Source organism: Ranitomeya imitator, chromosome 7 (assembly GCF_032444005.1).
Source record: "Ranitomeya imitator isolate aRanImi1 chromosome 7, aRanImi1.pri, whole genome shotgun sequence".
In the NCBI taxonomy this organism is placed as follows: domain Eukaryota; kingdom Metazoa; phylum Chordata; class Amphibia; order Anura; family Dendrobatidae; genus Ranitomeya; species Ranitomeya imitator.
Genome location: NC_091288.1, coordinates 105,750,201 through 105,768,206, shown reverse-complemented (window position 1 = coordinate 105,768,206; position 18,006 = coordinate 105,750,201). Strand labels below are relative to the sequence as shown.

General features: G+C 43.7%; 1 protein-coding gene across 16 annotated transcripts in view; it reads left to right on the top strand.

Annotated features, from left to right (window-relative positions):
• PLEKHM3 (pleckstrin homology domain containing M3) overlaps positions 1–18,006 on the top strand; it is a 553,542-nt gene that overhangs the window by 249,414 nt on the left and 286,122 nt on the right. For all 16 annotated transcript variants that reach the window (XM_069733722.1, XM_069733726.1, XM_069733725.1 and 13 more), the window contains one exon: positions 12,711–12,856. In XM_069733722.1, the coding sequence (XP_069589823.1) occupies positions 12,711–12,856 (146 nt within the window). The remainder of the gene's footprint in view (positions 1–12,710; positions 12,857–18,006) is intronic.

Sequence of the window (18,006 nt, the reverse complement as noted above, 5' to 3'; positions counted from 1 at the left end):
CCCGAAGAATAAAACTGATTTATCAATTTTACCAAACGCGGAACGGTATAAACGCCTCCCCCAATAGAAATTCATGAATAGCTGGCTTTTGGTCATTCTTCCTCACAAAAATCGAAATAAAAAGCGATAAAAAAATGTCACGTGCCCAAAAATGTTTTCAATAAAAACGTCAACTCGTCCCGCAAAAAACAAGACCTCACATGACTCTGTGGACCAAAATATGGAAAAATTATAGCTCTCAAAATGTGGTATTGCAAAAAATATTTTTTGCAATAAAAAGGGTCTTTCAGTGTGTGACGGCTGACAATCATAAAAATCCGCTAAAAAACTCGCTATAAAAGTAAATCAAACCCCCCTTCATCACCCCCTTAGTTAGGGAAAAATAAAAAAAATGTATTTATTTCCATTTTCCCATTAGGGCTAGGGTTAGGGCTAGGGTTAGGGCTAGGGTTAGGGCTAGGGTTAGGGCTAGGGTTAGGGCTAGGGTTAGGGCTAGGGCTAGGGTTAGGGCTAGGGTTAGGGCTAGGGCTAGGGTTAGGGCTAGGGTTAGGGCTAGGGTTAGGGCTAGGGTTAGGGCTAGGGTTAGGGTTAGGGTTGGGGCTACAGTTAGGGTTGGGGCTAAAGTTAGGGTTAGGGTTTAGATTACATTTACAGTTGGGAATAGGGTTGGGATTAGGGTTAGGGGTGTGTCAGGGTTAGAGGTGTGGTTAGGGTTACCGTTGGAATTAGGGTTAGGGGTGTGTTTAGATTAGGGTTTCAGTTATAATTGGGGGGTTTCCACTGTTTCGGCACATCAGGGGCTCTCCAAACACGACATGGCGTCCGATCTCAATTCCAGCCAATTCTGCGTTGAAAAAGTAAAACAGTGCTCCTTCCCTTCCGAGCTCTCCTGTGTGCCCAAACAGGGGTTTACCCCAACATATGGGGTATCAGCGTACTCAGGACAAATTGGACAACAACTTTTGTGGACCAATTTCTCCTGTTACCCTTGGGAAAATACAAAACTGGGGGCTAAAAAATAATTTTTGTGGGAAAACAAAAAGATTTTTTATTTTCACGGCTCTGCGTTATAAACTGTAGTGAAACACTTGGGGGTTCAAAGTTCTCACAACACATCTAGATAAGTTCATTGAGGGGTCTAGTTTCCAATATGGGGTCACTTGTGGGGGGTTTCTACTGTTTAGGTACATTAGGGGCTCTGCAAACGCAATGTGACGCCTGCAGACCAATCCATCTAAGTCTGCATTCCAAATGATGCTCCTTCCCTTCCGAGCCCTCCCATGCGCCCAAACGGTGGTTCCCCCCCACATATCGGGTATCAGCGTACTCAGGACAAATTGGACATCAACATTTAGGGTCCAATTTCTACTGCTAACCTTGGAAAAATACAAAACTGGGGGCTAAAATATAATTTTTGTGGAAAAAAAAATATTTTTTATTTGCATGGCTCTGCGTTATAAACTGTAGTGAAATACTTGGGGGTTCAAAGCTCTCACAACACATCAAGATGAGTTCCTTAGGGGGTCTACTTTCCAAAATGGTGTCACTTGTGGGGGGTTTCTACTGTTTAGGTACATTAGGGGCTCTGCAAATGCAAGGTGACGCCTGCAGACCATTCCATCTAAGTCTGCATTCCAAATGGCGCTCCTTCCCTTCCGAACCCTCCCATGCGCCCAAACGGTGGTTCCCCCCCACATATGGAGTATCAGCGTACTCAGGACAAATTGGACAACAACATTTAGGGTCCAATTTCTCCTGCTAACCTTGGAAAAATACAAAACTGGGGGCTAAAATATAATTTTTTGTGGAAAAAAAAATATTTTTTATTTGCATGGCTCTGCGTTATAAACTGTAGTGAAATACTTGGGGGTTCAAAGCTCTCACAACACATCAAGATGAGTTCCTTAGGGGGTCTACTTTCCAAAATGGTGTCACTTGTGGGGGGTTTCTACTGTTTAGGTACATTAGGGGCTCTGCAAACGCAATGTGACGCCTGCAGACCATTCCATCTAAGTCTGCATTCCAAATGGCGCTCCTTCCCTTCCGAACCCTCCCATGCGCCCAAACGGTGGTTCCCCCCCACATATGGGGTATCAGCGTACTCAGGACAAATTGGACAACAACTTTTGGGGTCCAATTTCTCCTGTTACCCTAGGGAAAATACAAAACTGGGGGCTAAAAAATAATTTTTGTGGGAAAAAAATTTTGTTTTATTTTTATGGCTCTGCATTATAAACTTCTGTGAAGCCCTTGGTGGGTCAAAGTGCTCACCACACATCCAGATAAGTTCCTTAGGGGGTCTACTTTCCAAAATGGTGTCACTTGTGGGGGGTTTCAATGTTTAGGCACATCAGTGGCTCTCCAAACGCAACATGGCGTCCCATCTCAATTCCTGTCAATTTTGCATTGAAAAGTCAAACGGCGCTCCTTCCCTTCCGAGCTCTCCCATGCGCCCAAACAGTGGTTTACTGCCACATATGGGGTATCAGCGTACTCGGGACAAATTGGACAACAACTTTTGAGGTCCAATTTCTTCTCTTACCCTTGGAAAAATAAAAAATTGGGGGCAAAAATATAATTTTTGTGAAAAAATATGATTTTTTATTTTTACGGTTCTGCATTATAAACTTCTGTGAAGCACTTGGTGGGTCAAAGTGCTCACCACACCTCTAGATAAGTTCCTTAGGGGGTCTACTTTCCAAAATGGTGTCACTTGTGGGGGGTTTCAATGTTTAGGCACATCAGTGGCTCTCCAAACGCAACATGGCGTCCCATCTCAATTTCTGTCAATTTTGCATTGAAAAGTCAAACGGCGCTCCTTCCCTTCCGAGCTCTCCCATGCGCCCAAACAGTGGTTTACTGCCACATATGGGGTATCGGCGTACTCGGGACAAATTGGACAACAACTTTTGAGGTCCAATTTCTTCTCTTACCCTTGGAAAAATAAAAAATTGGGGGCAAAAATATAATTTATGTGAAAAAATATGATTTTTTATTTTTACGGTTCTGCATTATAAACTTCTGTGAAGCACTTGGTGGGTCAAAGTGCTCACCACACATCCAGATAAGTTCCTTAGGGGGTCTACTTTCCAAAATGGTGTCACTTGTGGGGGGTTTCAATGTTTAGGCACATCAGTGGCTCTCCAAACGCAACATGGCGTCCCATCTCAATTCCTGTCAATTTTGCATTGAAAAGTCAAATAGCGCTCCTTCCCTTCCGAGCTCTCCCATGCGCCCAAACAGTGGTTTACTGCCACATATGGGGTATCAGCGTACTCAGGACAAATTGGACAACAACTTTTTGGGTCCAATTTCTCCTGTTACCCTTGGTAAAATAAAACAAATTGGAGCTGAAGTAAATTTTTTGTGTAAAAAAGTTAAATGTTCATTTTTATTTAAACATTCCAAAAATTCCTATTAAACACCTGAAGGGTTAATAAACTTCTTGAATGTGGTTTTGAGCACCTTGAGGGGTGCAGTTTTTAGAATGGTGTCACACTTGGGCATTTTCTATCATATAGACCCCTCAAAATGACTTCAAATGAGACGTGGTCCCTAAAAAAAAATGGTGTTGTAAAAATGAGAAATTGCTGGTCAACTTTTAACCCTTATAACTCCCTAACAAAAAAAAAAATTGGTTCCAAAATTATGCTGATGTAAAGGAGACATGTGGGAAATGTTACTTATTAAGTATTTTGTGTGACATATCTCTGTGATTTAATTGCATAAAAATTCAAAGTTTGAAAATTGCGAAATTTTCAAAATTTTCGCCAAATTTCCGTTTTTTTTCACAAATAAACGCAGGTACTATCAAAGAAATTTTACCACTATCATGAAGTACAATATGTCACGAGAAAACAATGTCAGAATCACCAGGATCCATTGAAGCGTTTCGGAGTTATAACCTCATAAAGGGACAGTGGTCAGAATTGTAAAAATTGGCCTGGTCATTAACGTGCAAACCACCCTTGGGGGTAAAGGGGTTAAAAACAAGTGCATGAAGGTGATACAAAAATTACGCCACAGCGAAAAAGCCGCAACAAAACACCAGAGGCGCGTGCACAGGAATGCCAGTCCTCAATACATAATATAGATAATATTCAGAGGTATAATCCAAAAAACAGAATAGAATATACAAAAAAACCTAAGAAAATAAACAGAGCAAACTAAATATGACAATGTATGGCATTTTCACTATAAAGTGGGGAACCGAACTGATGGCAGAAATGCACTAAGAGTTCTCAAAGACTAGACGCAGAGGCACACCTGATGTATTAACAGTGTACCATATTAACCTCCATATTAAGTATAGAACCACTATCACACAGAGTCTCAGTGAAATACGCCGCCATCGATCTCTAGTATACAAACATAAATGCACTGCCACAGAAAAGTACCCACCGCAAGAGGACTGGAACTCCCGTGGACGCGTGAAAATGCAGAACATTGTATTCTCTGTCCTTGAGCCCAATAGCCTGAATGTTGGGATTCGCACGTATTGTGCTTATAAGGTTCTTGATATCGAACACTTATAGAAGTGAGGAGAAGCCCAACGCGTGTCGCTGTTCTAGGACAGCTTCGTCAGGGGAAGTCCTAGAACAGCGACACGCGTTGGGCTTCTCCTGCGGTCGCATTTGCCCTGTGACTATTCAGCCTCACAGCCTCCTGCAGCAGGATTTATCCTATGGTGCTTTCTCCAGCACTATTTTCACCTTTTGACCACTCCTAGGATCAGACTATGCAGGGTATTTCAGTGTATATATTTGGACATCTTCCCCTGTCCCTTTCTTTGGATATCTAGGGCAGTTTATTTTATCTGCTCCTCTGGGTCCATAGGGTTTTTTGCTGGAAGCTGCATATTGTGGTGGGGTGTTGCATGCTATTTGCATGCTGTGTGGTTTGTATTATACTTGACTGTGTGCATATTTGTTGTTATATGGTTGTATACAGCATGTTCATTCCAAATTTTGACTATATATAGTTATATTAATAATTTTAAGTGCAGAGGGCAGGGACACATCTGTAAGATTTCATACGTTTATATATCTATGTATATTTTGGCATACAGTGTTCACAGGGGTATCTGCACGGAGGTTATGTGTGATTTTAGATGTTTTTAATTATGTTCCCAATAAAGCTTATATTATTATTTTTATCATAACTTTGGTGGTGTGCAGATATTTTGATGGCTCTTGTTTCTTGTGCTTTTGTCAGTCTGCTAGCTCTATCTGCGCTAGCGATATGACATGTCGGCATTAACGCAGCCCATATAACGCATGTGTTGAACGGGCTGCTTTAACGCAATGTGAACCTAGCCTAACTCATCTGTTATTTATCCAGAGACTCGAACCTCAGCGGGATCAACAGTCTCCTAATAAAGCAATGCTGCCCTTTATTTCACTACCAACATATAGAGCATGTGCAAATAGTTATTAACCCCTTCCCGACCTTTGACGCATACGCTGCGTCATGAAAGTCGGTGCCATTCCGACCCATGACGCAGCATATGCGTCATGGAAAGATCGCGTCCCTGCAGGCCGGGTGAAAGGGTTAACTCCCATTTCACCCGATCTGCAGGGACAGGGGGAGTGGTAGTTTAGCCCAGGGGGGGTGGCTTCACCCCCTCGTGGCTACGATCGCTCTGATTGGCTGTTGAAAGTGAAACTGCCAATCAGAGCGATTTGTAATATTTCACCTAAAAAAATGGTGAAATATTACAATCCAGCCATGGCCGATGCTGCAATACCATCGGCCATGGCTGGACACACTAATGTGCACCCACTCCACTCCTCCGATCGCCCCCCCAGCCCCCCGATCTGCGGTCTGCTCCCCTCGGTCCTGTGCTCCACTCCCCCGTCCTCCTGCCCGCTCCCCCCGTGCTCCAATCACACCCCCCGTGCTCCAATCAAACCCCCCGCACTCCGATCCCCCCCCGCACAGCAATCCCCCCCCGCACAGCGATTTCCCCCCCCCCCCCCGTGCTCCGATCCACCCGCCCGCACAGCGATCCCCCACTCCGTGCTCCAATCCACCCCACCCCGTGTTCCGGTCCACCCCCCCCGTGCTCCGACGCCCCCCCCCGTGCCCTGATCTCCCCCCGCTTATACTTACCTTGCCTCCCGGGGACCGTCCGTCTTCTTTCCTGGGCGCCGCCATCTTCCAAAATGGCGGGCGCATGTGCAGTGCGCCCGCCGAATCTGCCGGCTGGCAGATTCGTTCCAGAGTGAATTTTGATCACTGAGATAGGTTATATCTCAGTGATCAAAATAAAAAATAAAAAAGTAAATGACCCCCCCCCCCCTTTGTCACCCCCATAGGTAGGGACAATAAAAAAAAATTTGTATTTTTTTTTTCCACTAAGGTTGGGGTAAGAACTAGGGTTAGGGGTAGGGTTAGGGTTAGGGGTAGGGTTAGGGGTAGGGGTAGGGTTGGGGGTAGGGTTAGGGTTTCGGTATGTGCACACGTATTCTGTTCCTCTGCGGATTTTTCCGCTGCGGATTTGATAAATCCGCAGTGCTAAACCGCTGCGGATTTATGGCGGATTTACCATGTTTTTTCTGCGCATTTCAATGCGGTTTTACAACAGCGATTTTCTATTTGAGCAGTTGTAAAACCGCTGCGGAATCCGCAGAAAGAAATGACATGCTGCGGAATGTAAACCGCTGCGTTTCCGTGCAGTTTTTCCGCAGCATGTGCACAGCGATTTTTGTTTCCCATAGGTTTGCATTGAACTGTAAACTCATGGGAAACTGCTGCGGATCCGCAGCGTTTTCCGCAGCGTGTGCACATACCTTTAGAATTAGGCTATGTGCACACGGTGCGGATTGGCCGCTGCGGATCCGCAGCAGTGTTCCATCAGGTTTACAGTACCATGTAAACATATGGAAAGCAAAATCCGCTGTGCCCATGGTGCGGAAAATACCGCGCGGGAACGCTGCGTTGTATTTTCCGCAGCATGTCAATTCTTTGTGCGGATTCCGCAGCGTTTTACACCTGTTCCTCAATAGGAATCCGCAGGTGAAATCCGGACAAAAAACACTGGAAATCCGCGGTAAATCCGCAGGTAAAACGCAGTGCCTTTTACCCGCGGATTTTTCAAAAATGGTGCTGAAAAATCTCATACGAATCCGCAACGTTGGCACATAGCCTTAGGGCTAGGGTTGGGTTGGAATTAGGGTTGTGGTTAGGGTTAGGGGTGTGTTGGGGTTACGGGTGTGTTGGGGTTAGGGTTGTGATTAGGGTGACGGCTACAGTTGGGATAAGGGTTAGGGGTGTGTTGGAGTTAGAATTGAGGGGTTTCCACTGTTTAGGCACATCAGGGGGTCTCCAAACGCAACATGGCGCCACCATTAATTCCAGCCAATCTTGTATTCAAAAAGTCAAATGGTGCTCCCTCACTTCCGAGCCCCGACGTGCACCCAAACAGTGGTTTACCCCCACATATGGGGTACCAGCGTACTCAGGACAAACTGCGCAACAATTACTGGGGTCCAATTTCTCCTGTTACCCTTGTGAAAATAAAGAAATGCTTGCTAAAACATCATTTTTGAGGAAAGAAAAATGATTTTTTATTTTCACGGCTCTGCGTTGTAAACATCTGTGAAGCACTTGGGGGTTCAAAGTGCTCACCATATATCTAGATAAGTTCCTTGGGGGGTCTAGTTTCTAAAATGGGGTCACTTGTGGGGGGTTTCTACTGTTTAGGCACACCAGGGGCTCTGCAAACGCAATGTGACGCCCGCAGACCATTCCATCAAAGTCTGCATTTGAAAAGTCACTACTTCCCTTCTGAGCCCCGACGTGTGCCCAAACAGTGGTTTACCCCCACACATGGGGTATCAGCGTACTCAGGAGAAACTGGACAACAACTTTTGGGGTCCAATTTCTCCTGTAACCCTTGGGAAAATAAAAAATTCTGGGCTAAATAATTATTTTTGAGGAAAGAAAACGTATTTATTATTTTCACGGCTCTGCATTATAAACTTCTATGAAGCACTTGGGGGTTCAAAGTGCTCACCACACATCTAGATAAGTTCCTTTCGGGGTCTAGTTTCCAAAATGGGGTCACTTGTGGGGGGTTTCTACTGTTTAGGCACATCAGGGGCTCTGCAAACGCAACGTGACGCCCGCAGAGCATTCCATCAAAGTCTGCATTTCAAAACGTTACTACTTCAATTCCGAGCCCCGGCATGTGCCCAAACAGTAGTTTACCCCCACATATGGGGTATCACCGTACTCAGGAGAAACTGGACAACAAATATTGGGGTCAAATTTCTCCTGATACCCTTGAGAAAATTAAAAAATTCTGGGCTAAATAATTATTTTTGAGGAAAGAAAACGTATTTATTATTTTCACGGCTCTGCATTATAAACTTCTATGAAGCACTTGGGGGTTCAAAGTGCTCACCACACATCTAGAAAAGTTCCTTTCGGGGTCTAGTTTCCAAAATGGGGTCACTTGTGGGGGTTTCTACTGTTAAGCCACATCAGGGGCTCTGCAAACGCAACGTGACGACCACAGAGCATTCCATCAAAGTCTGCATTTCAAAATGTCACTACTTCACTTCCGAGCTCCGGCATGTGCCCAAACAGTGGTTTACCCCCACATATGGGGTATCAGCGTACTCAGGAGAAACTGGACAACAACTTTTGGGGTCAAATTTCTCCTGTTACCCTTTATAAAATAAAAAATTGCAGGCTAAAATATCATTTTTGAGAAAATATATATATTTTTTTTTTTCATGGCTCTGCGTTATAAACTTCTGTGAAGCACTTGGGGGTTCAAAGTCCTCACCACACATCTAGATTAGTTCCTTTGGGGGTCTAGTTTCCAAAATGGGGTAATTTCTGAGGGATCTCCAATGTTTAGGCACACAGGGGCTCTCCAAACGTGACATGGTGTCCGCTAATGATTGGAGCTAATTTTCCATTTAAAAAGCCAAATGGCGTGCCATCCCTTCCGAGCCCTGCCGTGCGCCCAAACAGTGGTTTACCCCCACATATGGGGTATCAGCGTACTCAGGACAAACTGGACAACAATATTTGGGGTCCAATTTCTCCTATTATCCTTGGCAAAATAGGAAATTCCAGGCTAAAATATAATTTTTGAGGAAAGAAAAATTATTTTTTATTTTCATGGCTCTGCGTTATAAACTTCTGTGAAGCACCTGGGGGTTTAAAGTGCTCACCACACATCTAGATAAGTTCCTTTCGGGGTCTAGTTTCCAAAATGGGGTCACTTGTGGGGGGTTTCTACTGTTAAGCCACATCAGGGGCTCTGCAAACGCAACGTGACGCCCACAGAGCATTCCATCAAAGTCTGCATTTCAAAATGTCACTACTTCACTTCCGAGCTCCGGCATGTGCCCAAACAGTGGTTTACCCCCACATATGGGGTATCAGCGTACTCAGGAGAAACTGGACAACAACTTTTGGGGTCAAATTTCTCCTGTTACCCTTTATAAAATAAAAAATTGCAGGCTAAAATATCATTTTTGAGAAAATATATATATATATTTTTTTCATGGCTCTGCGTTATAAACTTCTGTGAAGCACTTGGGGGTTCAAAGTCCTCACCACACATCTAGATTAGTTCCTTTGGGGGTCTAGTTTCCAAAATGGGGTCATTTCTGAGGGATCTCCAATGTTTAGGCACACAGGGGCTCTCCAAACGTGACATGGTGTCCGCTAATGATTGGAGCTAATTTTCCATTTAAAAAGCCAAATGGCGTGCCATCCCTTCCGAGCCCTGCCGTGCGCCCAAACAGTGGTTTACCCCCACATATGGGGTATCAGCGTACTCAGGACAAACTGGACAACAATATTTGGGGTCCAATTTCTCCTATTATCCTTGGCAAAATAGGAAATTCTAGGCTAAAATATCATTTTTGAGGAAAGAAAAATTATTTTTTATTTTCATGGCTCTGCGTTATAAACTTCTGTGAAGCACCTGGGGGTTTAAAGTGCTCAATATGCATCTAGATAAGTTCCTTGGGGGGTCTAGTTTCCAAAATGGGGTCACTTGTGGGGGAGCTCCAATGCATAGGCACACAGGGGCTCTCCAAACGCGACATGGTGTCCGCTAACAATTTTCCATTCAAAAAGTCAAATGGCGCGCCTTCCCTTCCGAGCCCTGCCGTGTGCCCAAACAGTGGTTTACCCCCACATATGAGGTATCGGAGTACTCGGGAGAAATTGCCCAACAAATTTTATGATCCATTTTATCCTACTGCCCATGTGAAAATGAAAAAATTGAGGCGAAAAGAATTTTTTTGTGAAAAAAAAGTACTTTTTCATTTTTACAGATCAATTTGTGAAGCACCTGAGGGTTTAAAGTGCTCACTAGGCATCTAAATAAGTTCCTTGGGGTGTCTAGTTTCCAAAATGGGGTCACTTGTGGGGGAGCGCCAATGTTTAGGCACACAGGAGCTCTCCAAACGCGACATGGTGTCCGCTAACGATGGAAATAATTTTTCATTCAAAAAGTCAAATGGCGCTCCTTCCCTTCCGAGCCTTACCATGTGCCCAAACAGTGGTTTACCCCCCCATGTGAGGTATTGTTGTACTCAGGAGAAATTGCCCAACAAATTTTAGGATCCATTTTATCCTGTTTCCCATGTGAAAATGAAAAAATTGAGGCTAAAAGAATTTTTTTGTGAAAAAAAAGTACTTTTTCATTTTTACGGATCAATTTGTGAAGCACCTGGGGGTTCAAAGTGCTCACTATGCATCTAGATAAGTTCCTTGGGGCGTCTAGTTTCCAAAATGGGGTCACTTGTGGGGGAGCTCCAATTTTTAGGCACACGGGGGCTCTCCAAACGTGACATGGTGTCCGCTAAAGAGTGGAGCCAATTTTTGATTCAAAAAGTCAAATGGCGCTCCTTCCCTTCCAAGCCCTGCCGTGCGCCCAAACAGTGGTTTACCCCCACATATGAGGTATCAGCGTACTCAGGACAAATTGCACAACAACTTTCGTGGTTCAGTTTCTCTTTTTACCATTGGGAAAATAAAAAAATTGTTGCTAAAAGGTAATTTTTGTGACTAAAAAGTTAAATGTTCATTTTTTCCTTCCATGTTGCTTCTGCTGCTGTGAAGCACCTGCAGGGTTAATAAACTTCTTGAATGTGGTTTTGAGTACCTTGAGGGGTGCAGTTTTTAGAATGGTGTCACTTTTGGGTATTTTCAGCCATATAGACCCCTCAAACTGACTTCAAATGTGAGGTGGTCCCTAAAAAAAATGGTTTTGTAAATTTCGTTGTAAAAATGACAAATCGCTGGTCAAATTTTAACCCTTATAACTTCCTAACAAAAAAAAATTTTGTTTCCAAAATTGTGCTGATGTAAAGTAAACATGTGGGAAATGTTATTTATTAACTATTTTGTGTCACATATCTCTCTGGTTTAACAGAATAAAAATTCAAAATGTGAAAATTGCGAAATTTTCACAATTTTCGCCAAATTTCCGTTTTTATCACAAATAAACGCAGAATTTATTGACCTAAATTTACCACTAACATGAAGCCCAATATGTCACGAAAAAACAATCTCAGAACCGCTAGGATCCGTTGAAGCGTTCCTGAGTTATTACCTCATAAAGGGACACTGGTCAGAATTGCAAAAAACGGCAAGGTCTTTAAGGTCAAAATAGGCTGGGTCATGAAGGGGTTAAAGACACACCTGAACTATAAATACCACCCAAAGAAAGATAGGTGCATATAGTCTCTTTAAAAAAAAAATTGAAGCTTTATTCAATATTAAACAATTTAACATACATGTAAATTCAGCAGACAAATACAATGGATGACCACATTTTACATTTGGATAATTATATCCAATCAGCATAGAATTATGGAAAGTATTTAGTGAAAATACCAATTTCTAAATAGATAGAATGTTCACTTAATTAGCTGTCTTAGAAATGTTTGCATAGTGCACAAGCTGACGCTGCAGTGCAGACGAGTCGTATAACGCTGGAGGAAAGAGGCTGAGGGAGATAGGGACAGCCGCAGAGACTAACTGCGCATGCGCCAGATTCCCAGCCCCACAGTGTGAATAAATCATAACACACTGCAAGGCGGGTTCTCGGGCATGCGCTACATGCAGGCGCGATATCAATAGATCAGCTGATGTGAGTTCCAGCGCGCGCACAGCGCCTGCCCGAAAAATGAGAGCACAGCGCAGACGCCGGTGACGTGAGGAAAAATAGAGGAGGCGGCACCCGGTGCACTAAGGGGATGATTAACGGCTGGGAGGTGGTTGAGTCAAGGGGAAAAAACGTACCCCCCGGACTCAATACAGGTATGGAGCGCAATTTATAAAACTGAATATTTCAGCGTTATTAGGAAGCAAAAACATAAGAGCCACCTTCACAGAATGAAGCCTTAGTTCCGCAGAAGGTGGATCTTTTACTTAAATACGCACTGGGGGGTGACAAGTTCCCTTTAAATTCTTTAATTTTCAATAAAGTTTAAAGAATTTTTTTTAAAGCAACTATATTCACCTATCCTTCTTTGGCTGATCTTTATTACAGTCAACTGATCTATACTGTAAATGCTTTCCTTAGATTAACAATAAATTACATTAAAAGTACACGTTTTCAAGTAAAACCAAGGATTTTCTAGATGCTTTAACTTACCTGTGGATGATGATGAATTCCTTCTCATAATTGAATGTTCTTGCATATATAAGTCTTTCTCTTCTACCTTTTGCAGGTTGCCAGAGGCCAATTGGGCTTTCTAATGAAAAGGCCAAGGTGTGCAGTTATAGCGGGTGGTATTATTGTAGCTCGTGCCATGTAGATGATGGCTTCATTATACCCGCTCGGCTTGTTCACAATTGGGACACATCTAAACACAAGGTAAGATGCAGTGCTTTTTATAATCCTTTTTCCCATGTGTCTGCTTATTTCAGAGACCAATCATTGGCACATAGCTATCTTTCCAAAATTGTGATATTTATTAATATTTTCACAGGTTCCTGATAGCAATTGAATTTTTTTCACAGATCACGCAAAATAAAAGGCAAAATAACTGAAAATGGCATAACATGTTTAAAAAGGAACTGCACTTTTAACAAACTTTACATACCCTATATACTCGAGAATAAGCCAACCTGAGAATAAACCAAGGCACCTAATTTTACTACAAAAAATCTAGGAAAACTTATTGACTTGAGTATAAGCCTGATATGCATTGTCCTCTCATCCTCATCCTGGTATGCACGGCTCCTCATCCTTATGCTTGTATGCATGGCTCCTCATCCCTATCCTTGTATGCACGGCTCCTCATCCCTATCCTTGTATACATGGCTCCTCATCCCTATCCTTGAATGCACGGCTTCTCATCCCTATCCTGGTATGCATGGTTCCTCATCCCTTTCCTAGTATGCATGGCTCCTCATCCCTGTCCTTGTCTGCATGGCTCCCTATCCTTGTCTGCATGGCTCCTCATCTCTATCCTGGTATGATTGGCCCCCATCCCTATTCTTGGTATGCATGGCTCCATCCTTATCTTTGTATGCTTGGCCCCATCCCTATCCTTGTATTTATGGCCCCATCCCTATCCTTGTATACATGGCCCCATCCTTATCGTGGTATAATTGGCCCCATTCCTATCCTTGTATACATGGCCCCCATTCCTATCCTTGTATGCATGACCCCCATTCCTATCCTTGTATGCATGACCTCATCCCTATCCTTGAATGCATGCCCCCATCCCTATCCTTGACTACATGTCCTCATCCCTATCCTTGACTGCATGGCTCCATCCCTATCCTTGAATGCATGGCTTCATCCCTATCCTTGAATGCACGGCTCCATCTCTATTCTTGTATGCATGGCTCCATCCATATCCATGTATGCATGGCTCCATTCCTATTCTTGTATTCATGGCCCCATCCTTTCCTTGTATGCTTGGCCCCATCCCTATACTTGTATGCTTGGCCCCATCCCTATCCTCTGTGCATGGTCCCATCCCTATCCGTGTATGCATGACCCCATCCTTATCCTGGTATGATTGGCCCCCATCAAAAACATTGCAGCGTCTTGTTCTGGTGCCAGCAGCTGCTTTATGGCAGGGATGTCATGCGCTGATCACAAGAAGAGCACACCTGCCAGAATACTCACCGCTCCCCACGTCGGAGCTATGTGCGTGGAGGGCAGTGAGTATTAAGTAGCGCGTACAGTGTCTGCCGTCAGGCTATTACAGAAAAATGAATATTCATTGCCAGTGCAGTGAATATTCGTTTCTCATTAGCAGCGGGCACAGGAGTTAGCCGCAGCAGCTGGCTCCTGCCTTCTGTGACCCGCTGCACCGCCGCTGCCCCTCCACCTCCATCTTCTGGACACCTCACTCGAGTATAAGCCAAGGGGGGTGTTTTCAGCACAAAAAAATGTGCTGAAAAACTTGACTTATACTCGAGTATATACGGTAAATCAATAGTACAGGCAAATATAAGAAACTTTGTAATATATTTTGTATTATAAATCTCTGAATAACCTGAGTCAGATGAAACAGAAAGTTCAGAGGGATCCAATCATTATAATGAGGCAGCAGAGTTACTCTGGACTCCGTCTGGCCTTTGTTTAGCGGTGTCCTTCTTTTCAGAGGGGCAGAAAACTGTGGTCTGCTTCGCTTTTATGCACAATTAAAAATATGGACCCCATCGAATCATAGGTCACATGGTGTTCACAATGTCTCCATCTGCCTCATTATAGGGAAATTTGCACCAGTGGTTCAGTCCGAATCATTTCAGAGATTTACACGGAAACTCAGGTGTAAGCGTTCAGCATAAAGCAGAACATAAATGTGCACTGAGCCTAACTGCCATCTTTTGGAGGCAGAATCAGCAAATCAGTAGTAAGTTAAAAATTGGTTTTAGTTATTTTTTTACCCGTTCCTCGTGCAGTATAAGTCATCAGACGACTTTATTCTTTAGGTCGGTGCAATTACAGCGATACCAGATTTATATCGCTTTTTTGTTCGACTACTGTTACACACTCAAAAAAAACAACGCATTTTTTTACATTGCTTTATTTTGAGAGCTATAAATTTGTTATATTTCTGCCAACAGAGTCATGTGAGGGCTTGTTATTTTGGCAGGATGCAAATGGTACCATTTCCTGATATGCATGGCTCCTCATCCCTTTCCTTGTCTGCCTGGCTCCCTATCCTTGTCTGCATGGCTCCTCATCTCTATCCTGGTATGATTGGCCCCCATCCCTATTCTTGGTATGCATGGCTCCATCCTTATCTTTGTATGCTTGGACCCATCCCTATCCTTGTATTTATGGCCCCATCCCTATCCTTGTATGCATGGCCCCATCCTTATCGTGGTATCATTGGCCCCATTCCTATCCTTGTATACATGGCCCCCATTCCTATCCTTGTATGCATGACCCCCATTCCTATCCTTGTATGCATGACCCCCATTCCTATCCTTGTATGAATGACCTCATCCCTATCCTTGAATGCATACCCCCATCCCTATCCTTGACTACATGTCCTCATCCCTATCCTTGACTGCATGGCTCCATCCCTATCCTTGAATGCATGGCTCCATCACTATTCTTGTATGCATGGCTCCATCACTATTCTTGTATGCATGGCTCCATCCATATCCATGTATGCATGGCTCCATTCCTATTCTTGTATGAATGGCTCCATCCCTATCTTTGTATGCGTGGCCCCATCCTTTCCTTGTATGCTTGGCCCCATCCCTATACTTGTATGCTTGGCCCCATCCCTATCCTCTGTGCATGGTCCTATCCCTCTCCGTGTATGCATGACCCCATCCTTATCCTGGTATGATTGGCCCCCATCAAAAACATTGCAGCGTCTTGTTCTGGTGCCAGCAGCTGCTTTATGGCAGGGATGTCATGCGCTGATCACAAGCAGAGCACACCTGCCAGAATACTCACCGCTCCCCACGTCGGAGCTATGTGCGTGGAGGGCAGTGAGTATTAAGTAGCGCGTACAGTGTCTGCCATCAGGCGGTCACGTGTGCCCCTACTTAAGAGAAATGAATATTCACCTCTTTCCACACCCATTGGAGTGCCGGGCAGCTGCAGGAACCGGCTGCTGCAGCTGACACTGTGCTCGCTATTACAGAAAAATTAATATTCATTGCCAGTGCAGTGAATATTCGTTTCTCATTAGCAGCGGGCACAGGAGTTAGCCGCAGCAGCTGGCTCCTGCCTTCTGTGACCCGCTGCACCGCCGCTGCCCCTCCACCTCCATCTTCTGGACATCTCACTCGAGTATAAGCCAAGGGGGGTGTTTTCAGCACAAAAAAATGTGCTGAAAAACTTGACTTATACTCGAGCATATACAGTAAATCAATAGTACAGGCAAATATAAGAAACTTTGTAATATATTTTGTATTATAAATCTCTGAATAACCTGAGTCAGATGAAACAGAAAGTTCAGAGGGATCCAATCATTATAATGAGGCAGCAGAGTTACTCTGGACTCCGTCTGGCCTTTGTTTAGCGGTGTCTTTCTTTTCAGAGGTGCAGAAAACTGTGGTCTGCTTCGCTTTTATACACAATTAAAAATATGGACCCCATCGAATCATAGGTCAGATGGCGTTCACAATGTCTCCATCTGCCTCATTATAGGGAAATTTGCACCAGTGGTTCAGTCTGAATCATTTCAGAGATTTACACGGAAACTCAGGTGTAAGCGTTCAGCATAAAGCAGAACATAAATGTGCACTGAGCCTAACTGCCATCTTTTGGAGGCAGAATCAGCAAATTAGTAGTAGGTTAAAAATTGGTTTTAGTTATTTTTTTACCCGTTCCTCGTGCAGTATAAGTGATCAGACGACTTTATTCTTTACGTCGGTGCAATTACAGCGATACCAGATTTATATCGCTTTTTTGTTCGACTACTGTTACACACAAAAAAAAAACAACGCATTTTTTTACATTGCTTTATTTTGAGAGCTATAAATTTGTTATATTTCTGCCAACAGAGTCATGTGAGGGCTTGTTATTTTGGCGGGATGCAAATGGTACCATTTTCGGACACATAATAATTTTTTGACCGCTTTCTATTCAGATTTTTGTGAGGCAGAATGAGCAAAACCAGCAATACAGGAATTGTTTTTTTTGGATTTTCTTTTATGCCGTTCACCATGTGGTAAAATTGATAAGGCAGCTTTATTCTTTGGGTCAGTTCATCTACAGCGATACCACATTTATATATTTTTCTCTTATGTTTTTCCGCTTTTACACAATAAAACCAATTTGATCTCGTCTTATGCCAGTTTTGTTCTCCCGTATGATAATAACCAGGGATTCAAGCTTCAGAAACCAGGGATTCAAGCTTCAGGAGGCTAATTTGCATATTCCAGGTGCCTTCTGGGAGAAGCGAAGTCTCCCTAAGCTAGAAGATCGTTGGGTACAGCCGGGACCAGCTGCTTCGAAAGCATCACCAAACCGCGCGCCGAATTTTTGCCTGTAGGACATTATTGCAAGAGAGCTTGGCTGAGTAGATTACACAAGAAGGAAAACACACAGCAAGTCAGCAGGATCTAGGAGCAACATGGCAGATGTGACAACCTACATGGTGAGCTGCAGCATGTGCTACATGTTCACAGATCGACCAGAAGAAGAATCCAATTTCACCTGTCAGAAGTGTAGACTAGTGGCCCTTTTAGAAGAAAAGGTGCGGGGTCTGGAAGAAAGAATAGCAACTTTGAAACTCATCAAAGAGAATGAAGACTTTCTAGACAGAACAGAAGCATCTCTACTGGTCACAGAAGGTGCAAAAAGTGTCAGAGAACCTCCAAAAGCAGATGAGTGGAAGCATGTGACCAAAAGAAGCAAGAAGACCATGGAGAAATCACCAACCACACAACTGAAGAACCGATATCAAATCTTTGTAGAGGATGAAGATGGCACACCTAAGAATGAAGCAATACCAGCAAGCAAAAAAGAAAAGGGCACACAGCAACAAGTGACAGCAAAAAGTACAGCCAAGAAGCAACGAAGAGTGGTGGTGGTGG